The sequence below is a fragment of the Oncorhynchus masou genome, chromosome 22 (assembly GCF_036934945.1).
Source record: "Oncorhynchus masou masou isolate Uvic2021 chromosome 22, UVic_Omas_1.1, whole genome shotgun sequence".
NCBI classification, from domain to species: domain Eukaryota; kingdom Metazoa; phylum Chordata; class Actinopteri; order Salmoniformes; family Salmonidae; genus Oncorhynchus; species Oncorhynchus masou.
Genome location: NC_088233.1, coordinates 57,518,062 through 57,537,746, shown reverse-complemented (window position 1 = coordinate 57,537,746; position 19,685 = coordinate 57,518,062). Strand labels below are relative to the sequence as shown.

Below are 19,685 nucleotides of genomic sequence, written 5' to 3'. Positions count from 1 at the left end.
GAGGATGGGTTTTTCAACCTTTTCCGTTAGTGCTCACAGTCCCTGGCAGGGTGTTCCACAACGCTTGATTAAGTGGTGTTTCAACACACCGTGTCATTTCTCAAAACATCTCAGGATGATGTGCTTCAATACTCCAGCAAAGTTAAGGTTTTGTCTCCCTTCCGTTGCCACTAGTTTTGATGTTACAAAGTACCTGATTTTAACAATGTACTAGCTGTCAAAAGTAATGACATAAATTACAATATGTCATAACTATAGTTCATGTCCATGGCTTGTTGACAGTTGCTACTAATTGAAGCCGATTGAATTTACCATGTTCATTAAACCCAGTCACTTTCACTTTCACAGTCAAGGCTGTGACTATCAGCAAAGAGCCTTGTCTGACTCTTTGTATGGGAAAAAGAGTACAGTGCAGCACACCATCAATCAAGAATACTCTAATGTCTTCTGACGAATGCACTAAAACCCTGGGTCCCTTTACAAGAACAAGTATTTACTTCAACTGACAAACTTTTCCATCTTCCCGTCTGGATCTTAAATGTACCATTTCCTCCTTTTTCTCTGTGATATTCAATACCGGCAGCTCTCTCCCAAGCCACCTGACTGACTGAGTGTGTGTGTGTGGGGGGGGGGGGGTCCATGCAGCTCTACCGTTTCCATCTATCCACCTTTTTCCCTCTCCCTCTCTTTCTCCCGCTCTCTTTCACACTCCTTTTTTTTTGGCATTGAGGCATTTTACAATGCCAAAACCCTTACACCACATTCCACACACATGCGCGCGGAAATGAAGAAGTTTTTGGTATTATTTAAAGTTACTTTGGCACACCAAGGGCTTAAATGCAAGGAAATATTCTGCACTCACACCTAGGCTACACTTGAGACATCTGTGGCACTGCGTTGTGTGACAAAACTACACAATTTCGCCTTTTATTGTCCCCAAGCACAAGGTGCACATGTGTAATGATCATGCTGTTTAATCAGTTTCTTGATATGCCACACCTGTCAGGTGAATGGATTGTCTTTGCAAAGGAGAAATGCTTACTAAATGGGATGTAAACAAATTTGTGCACAACATTTGAGAGAAATAAGAAATTTCGGGTATGTTTTATTTCAGCTCATGAAACATGGGACCATCATACATTGGAAGACAGAGGAAGATACATGTTTCTGATGACGTCACCTGGAACCACTTCTGACATTATCTGGGTCTTTGCCTGCACATAGTTGGTTAAAATCACAATGCACAGCAGATGATCAGGAAACTTTCTTTTCTTACATCATCTAGTGCACATTGTTTTGACTACAAAACACACAAACCTGGTGTTTTCACATATGTTGATGTTGGGGTGGTGCTGGAGATTATGAATATGAAGTTGAGAAGGATAAAGATATTCTTTGGTACTTTTCTATACTTTTTAACCAGTGCCCGCCCACGAGCCAAAAGTGGTCCCCGAAAATTGCGTAATACATTACAAATGCGCTCTCTCTCACTCGACTGTGTCTGCGTCTTGCTAGCTGTCACTCAAATGGCGAGGGGCTGAAGCTCATTGGTTGAAACCCGATTTGATAAAATGGTGCCGCACAGCTTAAAAAACTATTTACAGCAACCCCATCCACATATTACGGATGTCACAAACAGTCGAATGAGATAATATAATCCACTTTACCATTTTATTTCTCCACAGTCTAACAGAAAGCTACTGCTGGACACAACATACTGGCCATTCAGGGCCTTCTGCGTCTATAAATGGCAAAGTTGGACAACGGTGTATGAGCAGACCTTTGGCTGAAGGTTGAGAGGGGTCGTGTTGCATCCCCCCCCACCCCCACCGGGGCTGAAGGTTGAGAGGGGTCGTGTTGCACTCCCCCAACCACCCCACCAACCATCCCACCCCCACCCTGCCACCACAAATCTCCCCCTTCTCTCTCTCGGCTTGGGTCTGTGGCCTGTCCTGGCCAGGCCCCTCACTAAACATTGGCAGCCTTACAGGGCCACCTCTGCTACTGCTGCAGGTCCCATAGTAGGCTCCAGGATCCAGGGATCAGGGCCAAGGGGGCCCCAAGGAACATGGTTCAGGCCAGGCTCAGAGAACCTTTCACTGGACTGATCCATTCTGACTCTGGCCCTGGTGGCACAGATCCAATGCAAGTCAATGGTAACTGTATTAGCATTTTCACGGTTCATGTCTAAATCATCTATAGTTTACTTCTTTAACCCTCCTGCTGTGTTCTGGTTGAATTGGACCTATTTTCTCTCTGAAAAAATGTAGTTAATTTAATCTGATTGTCATAAGGTTCCATGACTTTGTCCACACAGGACAAACTTTCCCCAATAGAATATTTCCCCCAAGGGAACCACACCTGTTGGCATTCTCACAAATAATTGCTTCATTGTTTCAATAATATATAGAACTTTTCTCGCAGCTCTGGTACATAAAGCTTTTTTGAGGCCTTGCTCACAATTCATTCTGTGGTCGCACAATGACCAGACGATATACGTATGTGAGGCTCTTGATCATATCTTTGATCATGACACCGTTGAGGAGGAGAGACCAGGAGACTGACAGTGAAGATGCATTAGAGGAGGAAGTGTCAGAAGTTGAAGACAACACAGAATATGATCCAGACCAAGAGACAACCGATGTGGAACAATCCAGTGATGCGGAAGAGGGCCCTGCTGAAGTTGTTGTTACATTCCGGGTCAAAGAATGGGAATTCATACTGGTCTTCATCCCCACCTGAGAGGAGAGGTCTGCTGTCGGCTGAAAATGTTATCAGGATGATCCCAGGGCCAACGAGATACGCCATATCCCGGGTGATGACATAACATCCTGCCACTATTTAAATGTTTTAAATTGTTTCAAAACAAACGTCCTTGTTAGACTTTGACACAAAGCAGTCTGTGATAAATAGCACAATATGCTTCATCTGAGTATTTGTTATAGCCAAAATAATCCACACATTATGCTTTTTTAAATACAAAAACGAGTTGTATGAGCTCAGGTCAATGAGGCCTGCAGGCCATAAATCGCACATAGAAGTTCAAAACGTGTAATGTTCACAAGAACTTAAGTTGATAAAAATATCTAGCACAACATTAGGTGATAATATATGTATTATTATGGATTCATAATCAGCTATAATGGTCCGGTCATTTTGGACCGGGAACACAGAATTAATTAACATGAAACGAACACAACAGGAGGGTTAATGTAACGGCTCTCGTCCTCCTCTTCTGAGGAGGAGTAGCGAGAAGGATCGGAGGACCAAAACGCAGCGTGGTAAGTGTCCATAATGTTTATTTTAAAACATAAACTGAACACTACAAAATACAAAACAATAAACGTGAAATGAACGAAACAGTCCCGTGTGGCGACAAACACTGACATGGAGGACAAACACCCACCACCCAAAAGTGAAACCCAGGCTACCTAAGTATGATTCTCAATCAGGGACCACAATTGACAGCTGCCTCTGATTGAGAACCATACCAGGCCGAACTCAAAAACCAACATAGAAAAACAAACATAGACTGCCCACCCAACTCACGCCTTGACCATACTAAAACAAAGATAAAATAACAGAACTATGGCCAGAACGTGACAGTTAAGTTACACAATCCATTTTTAGACACTTCAGGATGATTTGGACTTGAAAATGCCTGAAAATGCTAATACAGGTACTATTGTCTTGCATTGGATTTGGGATTAGAAAGTTAGCATTTAAAACAGTGACCAGCTAAACAAAACCAAAGCATGGATTGCTGTCATACCTTGTCCATAGACTGAACAGGGTAAGGGAAACCTATTCCTTTGCTAGTCAGATGATTCTGGATGTAACCACCTAACTAACTTAAAAACAGTTTGGATGAAACATCAACACCCTATGCAAAATAAGCTAAAACTTTTAAAAAGTGAACTATCCCATGATAATAATAACCCTTTTCCAATGTAAAACATGTTTACTACATTTTCATTTCAACAAGCAATAGCCATCACAAACTGGTCTTGCTGGATGACTATTCGTATTAAATGTCCCTGTTTATGAATCTGGTAATAAGATCTGTCACAAGTGGGTCACGTGTTGGCTGATATAGCACTACTGGAGAAGACTGTTGTGTCTGTATTATGTGTCAGAGGGATCACACTCTATGGAATAACTGCAGGAATAGTAGCTATTCGTTACACCTAATTTGAAGGTTCGCTTCCAAAACTGCTTCTAAAACAAATTCAGATTAAATTAAGTACATTATTCATAACACCCTTTAAACAACAAAAACAAATGATGTACATTGATACATTGATTACATAAGTTGTATGAATAACATTTTGTATGTTTAACATGATTAAACATTATTACACATGATTAAATATGACTAAATGGTTAAATGAATTAAGTATTTAATGTATTCGATAATATGTATAACTCTTACAAGTTACTTGAGAGTCCATATATTTGGAAGAGCATCTGTTGATCTGTCAGTAAATAGAATAATGAGAGCTTTAATTCCATCAGTAAATAAAGAGAACGACAAAGGGGAAAATCACTTTCCCTCTCACTTCTCGGGTGCAATTCACCCTATGTACAAAACAACATCCTAGAGGAACCCTGTCCAGAAGTTTAAAAATTAAATACGTATGCACAGTAGATCTGAAAGAACTTGATACAGTCGGTAACAACAATAAGGTTGTAGCACCACTTTTCCCTCTCATAGGCTAGGTCCATAGATTGCCGCTTTGCTTATACCTATCCAGTCCTTTCAGATCTACAAAACAAGTGTATCGAAGGCCAGGAGCTAGGGGCTGCTTCTGGCCTAGGTCTCTCAGGTGATGGAAACTTCCCTGACACAGGGTTTGTCGGTGGGCTGTAAGCTATCTTCCCCTACCAGGGCTAAAACCAGTGGTGACAGGGACTCATGTTCCTCTCAGGTTGCTCTGCATCATTCTTACCCCCACAGCAGGCTCCCCGGATCGGGGTGTGAGGGTCAGAGGCAGGGGCTGGAGGTATTGGTGGAGGTTTGAGGGGAACGATGGGACGAGGTCTCCCTCTACTGCTGCTGTTGATGTCTAATGTGGCTTTTAGGTTTCAGCAACACTTTACACGACATAGCAATTAACCATTAGCAAAGGGTAAATACAGTGTAGCCTAATCAGCTATTTAATGATGTTGTATCAGATACAGTATGTAAATACAAGTCCAGACAGAATGGATTTGTATTGACTTTCTGAAATGTGAAAAATATGTGATGAAAATAAACGTTGAACATGCATCAGGCCTATATCGTCTTAGAATTTGCCACAATATTGACAGCCATTGCCAATGTATGGGTCACATTCCAATTTTCCTCATTGAAAAGCAATGAGGAAATGAGATGAGGACAATTTTTCAGGAATTGGCTGAATTCAAATGGAATTGACCCCAACCCTGGTAATCAGTGTAACGAATCATGTAAAGAAGTAAACAGTTATCTGTTGGACTCGGAGGGCTTGCAGGACTTGAGGTATCAGCATATAGCGATTTTAGGGGGGAAGGGAGACTGTCATCCCAACACATTTTTATTTGACATTTGAGTCATTTGGTAGACCCTCTTATCCAGAGTGGCTTACAGTTAGTGCATTCATGATAGCTAGATGGGACAACCACATTTTTCAGTAGAGTCAGAGCCATTACACCCAGAGATCCCAACCTCTCTTGACGAGGTCCTAGGTGTTGGCTTATGGTCGCTTCACTACCCCCTTCCTGGTTTCAAGAAAAAGCAGGTGTGAGTACCCCTGTCTACCGCTAGGGGGGGGGGTCAGCACAGGGATCTCGACACAAATCAGGCTTGCAAGTCAGTCAATACAACTATCTACTGTCAATACACTTCTGAATGCATGTAAAATGGCTAAAATGCTAAAATTTACAGAGAACAAATAACTAAACATTTGAATTGAAGTGAAATGTTTTTGAATGTCATTGTAGGATACACTTTTTGTTTTATTTTTACAAGATATGTTGAACATTTGCCTTGGTAAATCATTACAAACAAACCACTAAAGATTTCTCCTCAAATCTATCGCCATTCAGTTTTTTTCACAGAGTCAAACAACAAGTTAAAATATTAATCATCAAGTAACTAAAAATGTACTATCACCACATACTGTATTAGGTCTCATCCATATGTATGGGCTTTCTGACTAATTTGTTTAAGAGTCATTTGGCAACAGATTCTAATTAAAACACATTTTGCGCTCTTGGTAGTTGTTGCCCCTGGCCACAGATCTAGGATCAGATTGCTCTACCCAATCCTAACCTCTGCTGGGATAACTAAATACTGGACCCTGTTTTAGTGGTTATGAGGAGCAATGTGGAAACATTTTTACATCCAGCTTACCACAGGAGCTGGACATTAAAAAAATGCCCACTATAGAGGATGTTTGCTGCTCCCAGTGAGTGGACCTGGGCCTTGTTCGAATACTTCAAAAATGCGTTCCTCCTAAGTAATCACTGATTTGACACCATTGGAAAGGAGAAAGTAAGGGTTATACCACACAGCTTCCACCAATCCACATTATGTCAAAGTAGTGATTTACTTTAAGAAAAGTAGGAAGGAAGGACACATTTTTAAAGTACAGGGCCATTGTCTTTTCAAACAAGGCTATTGTCTTTTCTCCACAGGCTTTTACAGACAGCAATCACAGTAAGACAAACAAGCAGGAATTCCTATCACAGCCACTAGGTGTCAGTCTAAAGATGTTTACATGGGGAGGCCCTCATTGGATTCTAACCCATTATCACTGGGAATCCTCTGACTCATTGTTCAGATGTGGCACTAGTGAATTTGCTTCAATGGATTGAACCAACTGGAGTTAGCCTTTAGATATTTAGAGAACATAGGGGTTGTCTTCTGATTTCCCACACTACCTGTTTGCTCTCCCTAATGGATACTAAAGCATTGGATTGGTGTTTACATGGGCTAGAAGGAGTTTCCACTCTATTTCTTACCCTTATCCATGATAAATCCAAGAGGGAGTAAATGGAGAGAAGGGAAAATGGAACACAACCTAGGATTTAAGGACCTGATTGACAGGTCATTGGCTATGACATATATACATTTTTTTTTAAATTGTATTTATATAACCTTTATTTAACTTGGCAAGTCAGTTAAGAACAAATTCTTCTTTACAATTTTACTAGGCAAGTCAGTTAAGAACTAATTCTTATTTTCAATGACAGCCTAGTTAACTGCCTTGTTCAGGGGCAGAACGACAGATTAGTACCATGGCAGCTCAGGGATTTGAACTTGCAACCTTTCGGTTACTAGCCCTCTAACCACTAGGCTACCCTGCCGCCACAATGACAATGATGGCCTACCCCAGCCCTATGGGACTTCTAATCACAGCTGGTTGTGATACAGCCTGGAATCAAACCAGGGGCTGTAGTGACACCTCTAGCACTGAGATGCAGTGACTTCGACCACTGCGCCACTCAGGAGCCCAGTGAGTAATAGCCACCAGGGAAACCAGTCTCGAAGGAAGAATACCTCCTCCCATCCTCTCCCCTCCTATCCTCCACTCCCCTCCTTATTGTAGTTGATGGATCCCTCTCTCTCTCTCTCTCACTCCTGTTTGGGAACGTACACCCTTTACTCTTCCCCAACCAACTGCACCAATGGCAATGACATCATCAAAATATGATGCAGAAAGCTGGTGTCATCAGAGCCATATACATTTCTATATGACTCTGAATTACATATCAGTCTGTGGCGTATTACCTTGTCAGAAAATGTTACCCATCTACCAATTGAGAATTATTTCAAGCAAATTATTGCAAACGGACTTAAACTTAGTCCTTAGTCTATTTGCATGACAATTATTACAGTTAATTATGATATTATAATAAGCAAGTACTCATGTTTTGCAGTTATTAGTACTTCAAGATTTTCAATGATGTTATCCACTTATTCAGCACACTTTGGGGAGAATATTATGAATGTGGTTTTGTTATGTCCATACACTTTAGCTTGCCTGTATTGAAACAATAATGGATGCAAAATATGCATATTTATTTATTTAGGTATATATAAGGCATTGCTGATGCTTTCAGGCATCATTGATTGCACCTGTAATGTCACATCATTTCAATGTTTTGATATACATTTGATGTTAAACCAACAACTTGTGATAAAATAAATAGATGTTTCAAATTAAATATTTATGTTGAAATATTCATAAAAAATCTATTAGAAACATTTGGTATAATATTCCAAAAATGACATCAGCCTTCAGCCAAGTTTTCCCTTTGATGGCTGTTAAGATGATTATTTAGAAGGGTAGAATCATCAGAGAACACAGACAGAACATTATAATGATGCACGAACAAAAGGAACTTGTTTAAGAGTCATTGCCATAGTAGAGCCGTCGGCACAGTGCAGATACAATACTCAATGAATTTGTTGCACAGCTTGTCATAAATTGCTGTGTGATAAAACCTATGGAACTAGGCTGGAAAAAGAAGAAGAAGAAGCTCTTTCTGATCGATGCGCAATATTACATTTTGAATGAGTTTGGGTTGCCCTCTGATAACAACAACAATTTGATTTTTTTCCTGAGGGAACTTCACTTGCCATTGAAATGAAATTGAATGAATTTAAAATGAATTATTTTAATGAATTATATGAATTATTTCAGCTAATTGAGCAAAATACAGACCTAGTCCATTGTGCAGATCAAATCTTCCTGTTCAACCACAAGCACCATGTCCTTCCCTGTACTAGAGTTAGTTCATAGATTCAAAGGTGATATCAAAGTCCACTTTCACATTGCAGAGCTCCGTGTCTCTCTGTCTCTGCTTTTTTCTGACCTCTGCAACACTGGCCAACGGCTCCCACAGTGTCAATGTCAGTTCCATGTCACGAGCAAAGTCAAAGTCTTGGCAGCATCCACCTATAGAAGGAAACTACAAGTGCTTTTTAAACCTGCTGCCTCAGGTGACTGCGGTGTTGTTCACTTCCAGCGCCGCCTGACCTTTACATTTGCTTGTAAAAAAGTAGCCATTGTACACTCCATTTGCAGCCTACTCTCTCATTTATCCTTTACAATAAAGCATTAAGTGTCTCACTTGGCCAATCAAGATGTCTCAATTTGCCAGTATTGACTGAAGAAAAATGTGGTCTTAGGACAATTTATGTTTGAAGAAGAGTCATCCATTCTGTGTTAAATTGTTGTTTTATTTTGTATAGTGTATTAGAGTTCTTAAGCTATTTAGAATGGTATCATGTTGGGGGTTGAGACAATGGGATGATTCTGTAAGGTGTTCCAGGAAGCTCATTTTCAGGAAGAGTCCCACTTTACCAATACTAACACTAAATGTGGAAAATGACTATGGAATTGTTCCATATTGGATCACTGAATATCTCTCTCCGTCTCTCTGTCTCTCTCGGTCACACACACACACACACACACACACACACACACACACACACACACACACACACACACACACACACACACACACACACACGCGCGCGCACTCTCTTTCGCTCTCTCTCTTGCACTTTTCCGTAGAGTGTCGTTGGACCACTTATCTTGACCGCGAGCCCTCTCGGTCGGTTCAGACATGCGCGGGGAGTGGGCATGGAGAAGGGGGGGGGGGGGGTAAGGGGCGGGTTTTGGTATATAATACTTCTCCCTGAGAACTTTTGCCTGTCGCCTGGTCTTTGGGACAGCCTCTCACTCAACATATCTATAGCCCTCACCAACTGGGAAACTAACTCAACTGCAACCTCTCCAACCAAATAACGCTCAACGTTAGATTACTGCCAATTGACATGGAAACCCAGAAAAGACACGAACACCACTCAGTTTGCCACACCTGCCGGAGAACGGAAAACAGAAGAATGAAGGTAATCTATGGAGACCCAACACTTCTTGCTCTTCTGCTTGTTTTATGCAAGTAAAACAATCATTATTTCTACATTGCAAAAACATGCGTAATCGAATACGCTGGCTGGGACAACCTCTCCTGGGCTTTTACCCTAGCTTGTTTTTTTTGTGTTTGCGCGTTTTGGTGAGAAGGGACAATTTGAGAACACGGTGAAATATAAATAACTTGACGAGGTGAGAATGTTGAAGGTCCAGATATTGAGATGGGTTGATTCTTGCATTTAGCTCCCTTTCAATCGGCTACAATACCGTCACTTTTAAGATCCTTACTCTGGGCACTGTTGTGCGGAAACATGATCTTCTCCACTCGCATCTTGTTAGTGCGTCCCTTTGCTGAACTCGGGACAAACAGGAGAGACCTCAAAGACCGCTAGGGGGCGAGTCCTGCGGGTGATAGAGCTCAATCTCCCCGTTACCAGAGGGTGAGCTAGGGGGAATATATGCTGAGTATGGGGATTGAGATGGTTGCCGATTGAATAGCATGTCTTGCAACTTGTTGAGCCGGTTGTGTAAGAGTTCAGCAGAGATATGGTATCTTTTCCCACAGAATAAGCAACTCTTCGAGTTGCAATAGGGCGATAGCTGATCACTGCGAAAAGTACAGCTCAAATACAAAGTAGCACATAATTAAAATGTTTAATTGCGCCAGACTTTTAACTGTAAAAAAATAATAATTTTGTTTTACGCATCATATTGGATACATTTCACGACGCCGTATGTTATTTGTGAGGGTCGTTTATGCAAGATATTGATTAGAAGCTTATTATCTGACTTTTGGGTTTTGATTCTGAAAGGTATATATTTAACCGACACGTCTGAACAGTGGCTATGGAAGGCACCACCAATTAGCCTGCCCGTTTGTATTGTATGCAGTGAATGTTTGATTTGAGATGTGTTGTGTTCTCTCCTCAGGTCAAGATGATGTCTTCGTCAAATCGAGTGCTGGTCATTGCGCTGGCACTTACTCTGTACATCGTTGAAGTGGCCTCGGCAGAAACGCTATGTGGAGGAGAACTGGTGGACGCGCTGCAGTTCGTCTGTGAAGATAGAGGATTCTATTTCAGTAGGTTCCACTTATACCCGCTGTAACTTTTATTTCATTGTGTTTCCCCTTTTATTTTCTTCTGGCTTTCCCAACTACATTGACTGTCTCTCGCTCTGGTGTTCCTGTACTGAGAGCACATCTTTGTGTCTGTCACTGTGTGTGGTATGCTTGTGTTCGCTCTCTTTCACACACCACACACACACAACCAGCTGTGTTTCGCTGCGATGTGTCTGAAGACGAAAGCCTTTGCGATACTACTGAGTGGACGCATTCTGTTGCTGTAGCCTACCTCAGATTGCATATGAAAGGGCGGCGAGCAGGGAAGGCACACACAACTCAATGCGACACAATGGGCCACTTGTTTACCACACATTCCGTGGGGGAAAGTAATAGCACCCAAGAGGCATACCAGTCACCTCACCACGAATGTTCCCAGGCTATAGGCAACCACACTGCGTTTGATCTAGATTTGAAGGATTCAATTATTTCGGTTGAGGGAGGATTACTACGGTACTATTATTAATAGCCCTGTTATTGCTCTTCTAGTAGACTGCATGGAGACTATAGCATATAGTAACAATGATGTGATTGTTATTATTAGCTGACCTAAAATGAATTTGTACAATAACTTGTACATGCAGTTATCAGTATGTAGAACTGAGATGGTTCCTGTCCTCTCTTCCCCGTCTTCTCCTCTCCCCCTGACACAGACAGTAAAAACTAAAGGTGAACAATTTCACTTTTTAAAAATATTTGTCATCTCCCACCCAATGGGCATTGACAAAAAAATCTTTGTGCTGCTGCTTGCTAAGAGAGGTCATTATCCAATTTGGGCTGACATAGATGCCCCCTCCCCCCTCTGGTTCACCCTTTCCTTTTCTCTCATGTTCCTCTCTTCCTGCAATGAAACACTGGTCTGGCCTCTCCTGAGGTTTCTCCAACATTGTGTAGGGGTTGAAGAAGGACTTCAAAACAAGGCCGTTATTGATCATGGATAGTACTCCCCTGTGCCACGTCTTACTTAACCCTCCACCTCTCTCCCTCTTCTTATACCCCCACCCCTCTTTCTGTCTCTCTTTTCTCATACCTTTCTCCCTCATATCTTCTCATTCACTCTTTTCCTTTCTGCCTCCCTTGCATGATCTACCTCTTTGCCGATAGATAATGCAAGGCACTCACAATCTCAATGTCTTTAGGTGCGTTTCTCTCCATTCTATTTCTTCCTCTCGTCTTCTGTTCCTCTCCCTCTGTCTCTCTATCAGCGTTCCCCCTGTTTTTCCCCAGCCTTTCAGATGTACTGTATGTGGACTCCCCCTCCCCCTTTCCCTCTGCTGAGTTGGCAAGGTATAAGGTCAAAGGAGAGTGTCCATGTTGTGTGTTTACTCACCCAAATGGTGAGGGTTTCAGATCTATGTGTCTCTTTGTCTGTATTTGGCTATGTGTGTCTCTGTCTCTCTCTCCTTGGCTGTGTGAGTATGTGCTTGGCGGTGTGTCTCTCGTCTCTGTGCTCGGTTATGTCTCTCTGTGCTTGGCTGTGTTGTGTCTGCATATTCTCCAGTGTGTGAGGAGTATTTACTGCTGTATTTACCCACTAAAGGACTTCTGGATGGCTTAATTAAATACCATAACAAGATGACCACTTCCAAAAACAAACACACCAACAAACAAACATCAACTTTTGTCAGAGTTGGGCTCAGATAGCCTTTTATCCTGTGTTTGGTCAAAGTGAAGTGGGCCAATTGGATCTGTCAATTGAGGGGAAACATTATGGATTTGATGGATTTGGCCAAACTGCCAACCCTGCTATCTTGATTCACTTTCATTGTAATTGTATTACAAGTCTCTCCTCTCCTAATGATCTCACTCTCCCTTCCTCTCTCTTTCTGCAGGTAGGCCAACCAGCAGGTCTAACAGCAGACGCTCCCAGAACCGTGGTATCGTGGAGGAGTGTTGTTTCCGTAGCTGTGACCTCAACCTGTTGGAGCAGTACTGTGCCAAACCTGCCAAGTCAGAGAGGGACGTGTCGGCCACCTCTCTACAGATCATTCCCATGGTGCCCACAATCAAACAGGTACGGCCTGTATGGGAAAACCAGGAAACCAGCCCTACCTGTCCTCTTCTGTCCTTGACCTGTCCGTATGCGTCCCTATCTATCCCCACATCTCACTTGTCTCCGTTCCACCGCGTGCTGAACCCGTATGCCCCAGTCTGTGGGAGTGGCGATAAAGCAGTTTGAGGGTTGTGTTATCTTGCGAAAATAGTCGGTGGTAAGCAAGTATCTCCTTCCGAGACTGCTGACCGAGGTGGAAAACATCAGGGCCCGAGAGTACATTTGGGTAGAGCGGATAAGGTTCAACTGCAGGTTGGTCACAGCTGGTGAGAAAGTGAGCAGATTAGAAAATGTTGTTGTAACACGTTACACCTGCCTGTTTAGGGTCAGATCCATTCAGCCCCCTTCAAAACAACCCAAACAAAGAACATCAAGTTCCTTTTTTCAACATTTGCAATGTGCCTCGATTAGTCATGGAACACTAGATGCTCCAAAATGTGCATACATTTGGCAACCTTCACTGAAACAGCAATAGCTATCGAGCCCTGAGAAACAGTCACTGTGAATCAAGTCAAAAGCGTGCACACGAAAACTTCAAAAGAAGCTGCAGGCTTTTTAACTCTGTGAACAACAACCTCAACTGTGGGCAGCATTCCAAAACTCTTAAATGTCTTCCTCTTCTCATCTCCTGTTCTTTACGACTACCCCCTCAGGGCTGGATAGATAGATATCCCTCCGTTTTGACTTTCAACTGCCATTTAATGTCAACATCAGTTGGTTGTGAGATAAGGTGGCGATAGAACTATTTAGGACAGCTAATGACTGTTTAAGACCGTTTAGGACTATTTGACTGTTTAGGTATGTTAAAGACTAATGGTACATGTCTACTAGGTGTTGTGAGTGTGAGGGGGATATGTTGGGACACATCCCCAGTCGTGCCTTGGCAGTGAAACGAGTTGACTGCTCTCTCTCTCGCCCAGATGTTTCCAGGCTGGGGAGTGAATGGGGAGATAAACTGCAATTGATGTGTGTGTGTGTCTAGGGAGAAAGAGACACTTTCACACAGAGTACTCTCAAAGTGGCATGCATAAATTCTGCCCCCACCCACCCATTCTCTATCTCTCTCATATGCATGCATGCGCACACACACACAAACAACCCCCCTCCCCCTCTGCATGGGGATTTCCCAGTCTCACCGTTTTAAGGAATTGGCCAGGGATGGTGTTTTTTCACCGGAATGTGTTTACTGCCGAGATAGGTGTGTGTTGGGGGAGGGGTCATTTAGTGAACAATGAATGTGTGGTCACATTGAGATAGCCTCCCGCATTCCCTCAGACATTATGATGAGGGGGCGGAGCCGAGCTCTTGTTGACAACTTTCTTTAGGGGTTGTCAGGTGAAAATGGCCGTTGTAATCAGAATCAGCGGCGACCTTCAAAGGTACGGTGAGCTCCGAATGTAACGACAATTCTTTCAACTCTCTCTCCCTCTTTTTCCCAACTCCACAGGATGTCCCAAGAAAACATGTGACTGTGAAGTATTCCAAATATGAGGCGTGGCAGAGGAAGGCTGCTCAGCGGCTCCGGAGGGGCGTCCCGGCCATCCTCAGGGCCCGGAAGTTCCGGAGGCAGGCGGTGAAGATCAAGGCCCAAGAGCAGGCAATGTTCCACCGGCCTCTGATCACCCTGCCCAGCAAGCTTCCCCCAGTCCTGCCCCCCACGGACAACTACGTCAGCCACAATTGAGCCTCCTCACCAGCACCCCAACTCCCCCATCGAAAGCCCTTTGCACAGACAACGAGTTTGGAGGGAGATGAAGAAGAAAAAAAGACTAGGGGATTATAGCTTTGTCTCTGACGTCATTTCTGTGGCAAGTCCTCTTTTGACCTTTCCCCCCACCCCCAAATCCCGTCCGAGCCCACCAACCAACCAACCCCCCCACCCACCCCCCTGCCCATCTACTACTTTTTGACCCCAAACCTACCCTAGACCCCCTCACCCAGACACTCAAACATACGTTCACATTCTTCCTGTCCTGACTCTCACTCTTGCGCTCTCTCTTTCATTCACCGACACAAAAGACCGAGACACAATCAATGAACAAAAAGTGAACTATTTGGCTGAATGCAATTTAGGTGGATCCTTAAATAAAAAAAAAGAAAGAAAGGAAGAAAAGAAAGATGAAAGAGCTCTATGGCTTGCAAGTGTCAAGAGGACAGCAGGCGGAATGTTTTTTGTCCTTGTGGAAGACAACAGAAAGTGAAGAAACGGCTTGCATAAAAGAACGCTTTCCCGAAGCAGAAAAATTATCTCTCTGTTAGTCCTTTTTGTTATTAGTTTGCACCTCTAACTATAAATGGACTTCCACACTGTAAGGAATTATTTTGTAAAATTAGATTCCTGTTCCAGCACCTTTTAATCACAAACAAAAAGCAGAAAAGAAGTCTGCAAAATTGCACATCGCCACGGATTACGTCAAAGGAAAGAAAAAACAAGCACTATTTTTTTATGAACAATGAACGTGTAGCTTAAAAAAAATGTCATGGTGCTAGCTTTTAGAATGGACTCAGAGAAGAAGGGGTTGAAAAGCACGTTTTTTTTCCCGCTTTTAATGAATATTAAAACTTTCCGTTTTAAGGAAAGTGTGACTTTAAAAAGGAGAATAAAAGACGGTGCATGCTAGCACTATGCGCTAACAGCTCCCTTGAGGAAGTGGTAGGGGGACCTGAGACCCACTCCCCTCTCCGTTGGCCCCCAAGGCCCTACGAGAACTGGGAGCAGTGTGGGGACATAACAGGACATTATGGACCACCTGGATTGGAACAGTAGTTTGACTTCTTGTTCCGGGACAGTACTTCCTGTTTTGTCATGGCTTTGAAAAACCCTGGCCTGCTCTGGAAGGAAGTGACACGTTAATATGGACACAGAACGAGTGGGATAATGCTGATAATATTTTGGGGTTTTGACATATTTCTTTTTTCTTTTCACATCTGTGTTTCAAGGAGAGAAAAAAAGTTAAACCCTGTCAGTTTCTGGTACCGTGACATTCCTGCTTTTTGCGAAATAGGCATTTTTTGGTTAAACATTTTGTCCATCGTTATTGTTATAATATTATTCTACAGTTTTTAAGAAAGGCACAAATTTCAATTCAAAGGGAAAAAACAGCAATAATGTCAACTAACATTTTATTTTTAATTGTATATCAGTAGTATTCTCATGCTTTTGCCTGAAAACAAATACTTGAATATATATATATATATATGTGTGTGTGTATATATACATGTATATATATATATGTGTAGTGTATATATATATATGTGTATATATATATGTACATGTGTATATACATATATATACATACATATATATATATATACATATACATATATATACATATATATATATATATATATACATATATATTTATATATATATACATACATATATATATATATATATATACACACATATATATACATTTACATGTGTGTGTGTATATATATGTACAGTGTGTGTATATATGTGTATATATATATATATATACATACATAAAATTAGTTTCCAGGGACGTTGTGTTATTTTCTTTTAGTCTGAGCTGTATCTTGCGTAATGAGCCGCCAAGCTTTTTTGTTTGTTTGTTGAAATACAAATAAGGGCACTGTATAAAGGCATTATTTATTTTGTTATAAAAATATATATGAAAAATTGGTCCAAATAATATACATAGCACTGATGCTCAACTGACAGATTTATTTTGTATGATCTCTTTTTTCCCATTTGACTTGTAATTCTTTTTGTAGATGCTTTGTACCAAAAAAAATCTTTTTTTTTTTAATTTTCATTTGCCACAGAGTTATTTTAAATTAATATTTTAATAGTAGAATAGCCTGGATTGCTTAGGTATGTTATGTCACAGAAATAGGCACATACTCTGACTACACAGGTCGGCATGGACGTTTAGAAGCCTGGATGGGAAAAAAGAACATATCCATGACTGACCTGATTGCAAATACCAGTTCAACAACATTATGCGTTGATTGTACACAACCCACTACGTTTTAAACCACTTTAGTATTGCTGGCCAGAGACTATGACAAGAGGGTCTATTGTCATAGTTGTATTAGAGACTTCCGTTCTGATTGGCTCTTGGGGATTGGAGAGCACCCTACCCTTCCTCCCAGTGCAGTCTGGGTAACTTGCATGTGCTGGTGGTCAGTCAGTGTGTTGGGCACCCTGCTCGGGATTTGATGATGTCACTGTGACATTTGGCCATAAGTCAAACAAAGGTCACCTACAGCAATCTCGACTCTCACTCATCCTCTCTCAATCCCTTTCTTATTCTTCAACATTCCCCAGATGTTCTATCTGCCTTTTGCCATGGGAACAGGAGTGCAGCATTCCTCCCATACCAACCCTTCCCTGATCTATCATCAACATGTATTCGATGAAGGGCTACCATACTGGACCAGTTTTGAAGCAGTTGAACTACTCAGGAAAATCTTTGGTTTCTAAAGAGGAGATGTGGAGTTGTTGTTGAGTTGAAGGGATGAAGTAGTATAGTGGGATTAGGGCGACAGAGCTCTAAGCCATATCTGGCAGCAGTGACACTGCTCTCCAGGTAACAAACCAATGCTCCCCATGCACTATAGGCTCCATGGAAGTCTGTGCCACAACTTTTTTTTCATGCTATTTTATATGATTTTGGCCCATAAAATGGATGGATATTTAACGGATACTCGTCCCAGTAGGGGTAGAGGTGAATCGAGCCAATACTGAATATCCTCTCTCTTCCCCTCCACCTTAAGAGGGCCCTAACCTAGCCTATGAACTACTACCTTTATGACCCCCATGCCTATATGTCCTGTCTTTGACTCTATATTCCACTTGTGTAACAAAGCAGTGCAATTATTATTATTATTATATTTCCCAGACGGTTATGTATCTTGTTTCCAGACAGTGACAACGACATGGTTTATTTTTTATTTTATATGAAATTTGTTCTTCCTGGTAGGACTGCATTCACTATTGTATTGTTCAAACAGGCTACTATAGTGTTCTTTTGAATGGCGTGGAAGACAACCACTTCTTTGCGCTGGATATGAAGGGATCTCTTGCCGAGCATCGGCTACATTTTTTGTGTCAGTAACCCACTCAGCCTGTGCATATTTTATCGATTTAACCTCTGCACGCTAGAACGTCTGAAATGCACAATTCATGTACTTTCATTTTTAATATCAATAAAATAAACATTTTATCAAACACCTGGAGTCTCTTCAGTACATTTTTTTTTACAATGTCTTTATGTGTCCATTGCCTGTACATGTTCTGTGTGCGTGTCTGCGTGTGTCTCTGCGAGAGGGAGAAGGAGAGGTGAGAGTGAGAACAAAAGAAAGTGTCAAGTCGAAGCATCTTTTTGGATAATCTTTTTTTTAATCAGTTAAACTATGTTCAATGTAAATGATTTAGTACGTCTCCAGGCCTTACAAAGAATACCTCCTCTATTGCTGCTTTTAGCACCCTCTCACTCTGGCCGTGGCTGCTATGTGAAAGTGTGCCAACATGCACTCAGAGGACTGTGAAGGACCGGCCGGCAGAATATCTCACTTTTTTTCTCACTCTCTCGCCTTGTCCCTCCACAGTACATCATGCTCCGGGGTGAAGTTTCCCCTAGGTACAGATCTAGGATAAGCTCACCCTCCTCCAATCTTAACCTTAACCATTAGTGGGGGAAATGCAAAACTGACCCACAGGGAAATGTCACTCTATACCGCACACCACACCAATGCTGCGTTCAGCTGAACACAATGTTGGTGGAATGTTCAGATAGAAATATGCCGCACTATGGTCAAAACACACCTATGTCAATAACCAACTCATCATCAAGCTTTGATTATTTAAATCAACCGTGTTGTGCTAGGGAGGGGGGGGGGAGTGCAATATCTTGGTTAGGTCTGAGACTTCCCAGAACAGAAAATGGTGATTGGAAGATATACTATGGTCACAATGACGTGTATTGACGTTTTAAATGTTTTTAAATGTTGTTCTTTGGTTGCTATCAAAAGCTTTTAACTTAAGAAGTAGAGCGTAATCTTGTTTTCTTTGGCCTTTGTGTTTTAGCATTTAATTCGAAGCTCTGTAGTCTAGCGATGGGATGCACATGTGCTGCTGTTGCTGGGAAGTGGGACAGATTTCTGATGAAAAGGAATGTGTGTGTGTGAGAGAAAGAGAGAGTGTGTCCATGTGCATGCATGGATACAGGTAGAGTGCATTCGGAAAGTATTCAGACCCCTTGACTTTTACCACATTTTGGTACGTTACAAGCCTTATCCTAATATGGATTAAATATTTTGTTCTCAGTAAATCTACACACAATACCCCATAATGACAAACTGAAAACAGGTTTTTAGAAATTCCTTATTTACGTAAGTATTCAGACAATTTGCTATGAGACTCAAAATTGAGCTCAGGTACATCCTATTTCCATTGATAAAACTTGGTATGTTTCTACAACTTGATTGGAGTCCACCTGTGGACACACCTGTCTATATAAGGTCCCACAGTTGACAGTGCATGTCAGAGCAAAAACCAAGCCATGAGGTTGAAGGAGTTGTCCGTAGAGCTCTGAGACAGTAGGCACAGATCTGGGGAAGGGTACCAAATAAATCAGCA

At 41.8% G+C, this 19,685-nt stretch overlaps 1 protein-coding gene across 1 annotated transcript; it reads left to right on the top strand.

The window, feature by feature from the left end:
* The first annotated feature begins 9,682 nt into the window (after positions 1–9,682).
* Positions 9,683–18,277, top strand: igf2b (insulin-like growth factor 2b). Its single transcript, XM_064930629.1, has 4 exons — positions 9,683–9,883; positions 10,836–10,990; positions 12,862–13,039; positions 14,526–18,277. The coding sequence occupies exons 1-4, from the start codon at positions 9,809–9,811 to the stop codon at positions 14,760–14,762; spliced, it is 645 nt and encodes a 214-aa protein (XP_064786701.1). The 5' UTR covers positions 9,683–9,808; the 3' UTR covers positions 14,763–18,277.
* Positions 18,278–19,685: the final 1,408 nt, after the last annotated feature.

What these genes read in the sequence shown, in the direction of transcription:
- igf2b (XM_064930629.1), top strand. Translation starts at nt 9,809, where the DNA reads ATGGAAACCCAGAAAAGACACGAACACCACTCAGTTTGCCACACCTGC. An exon ending in CGGAAAACAGAAGAATGAAG is followed by an intron (nt 9,884 to 10,835) that starts GTAATCTATGGA and finishes TTCTCTCCTCAG; the next exon opens with GTCAAGATGATGTCTTCGTC. An exon ending in AGAGGATTCTATTTCAGTAG is followed by an intron (nt 10,991 to 12,861) that starts GTTCCACTTATA and finishes TTCTGCAGGTAG; the next exon opens with GCCAACCAGCAGGTCTAACA.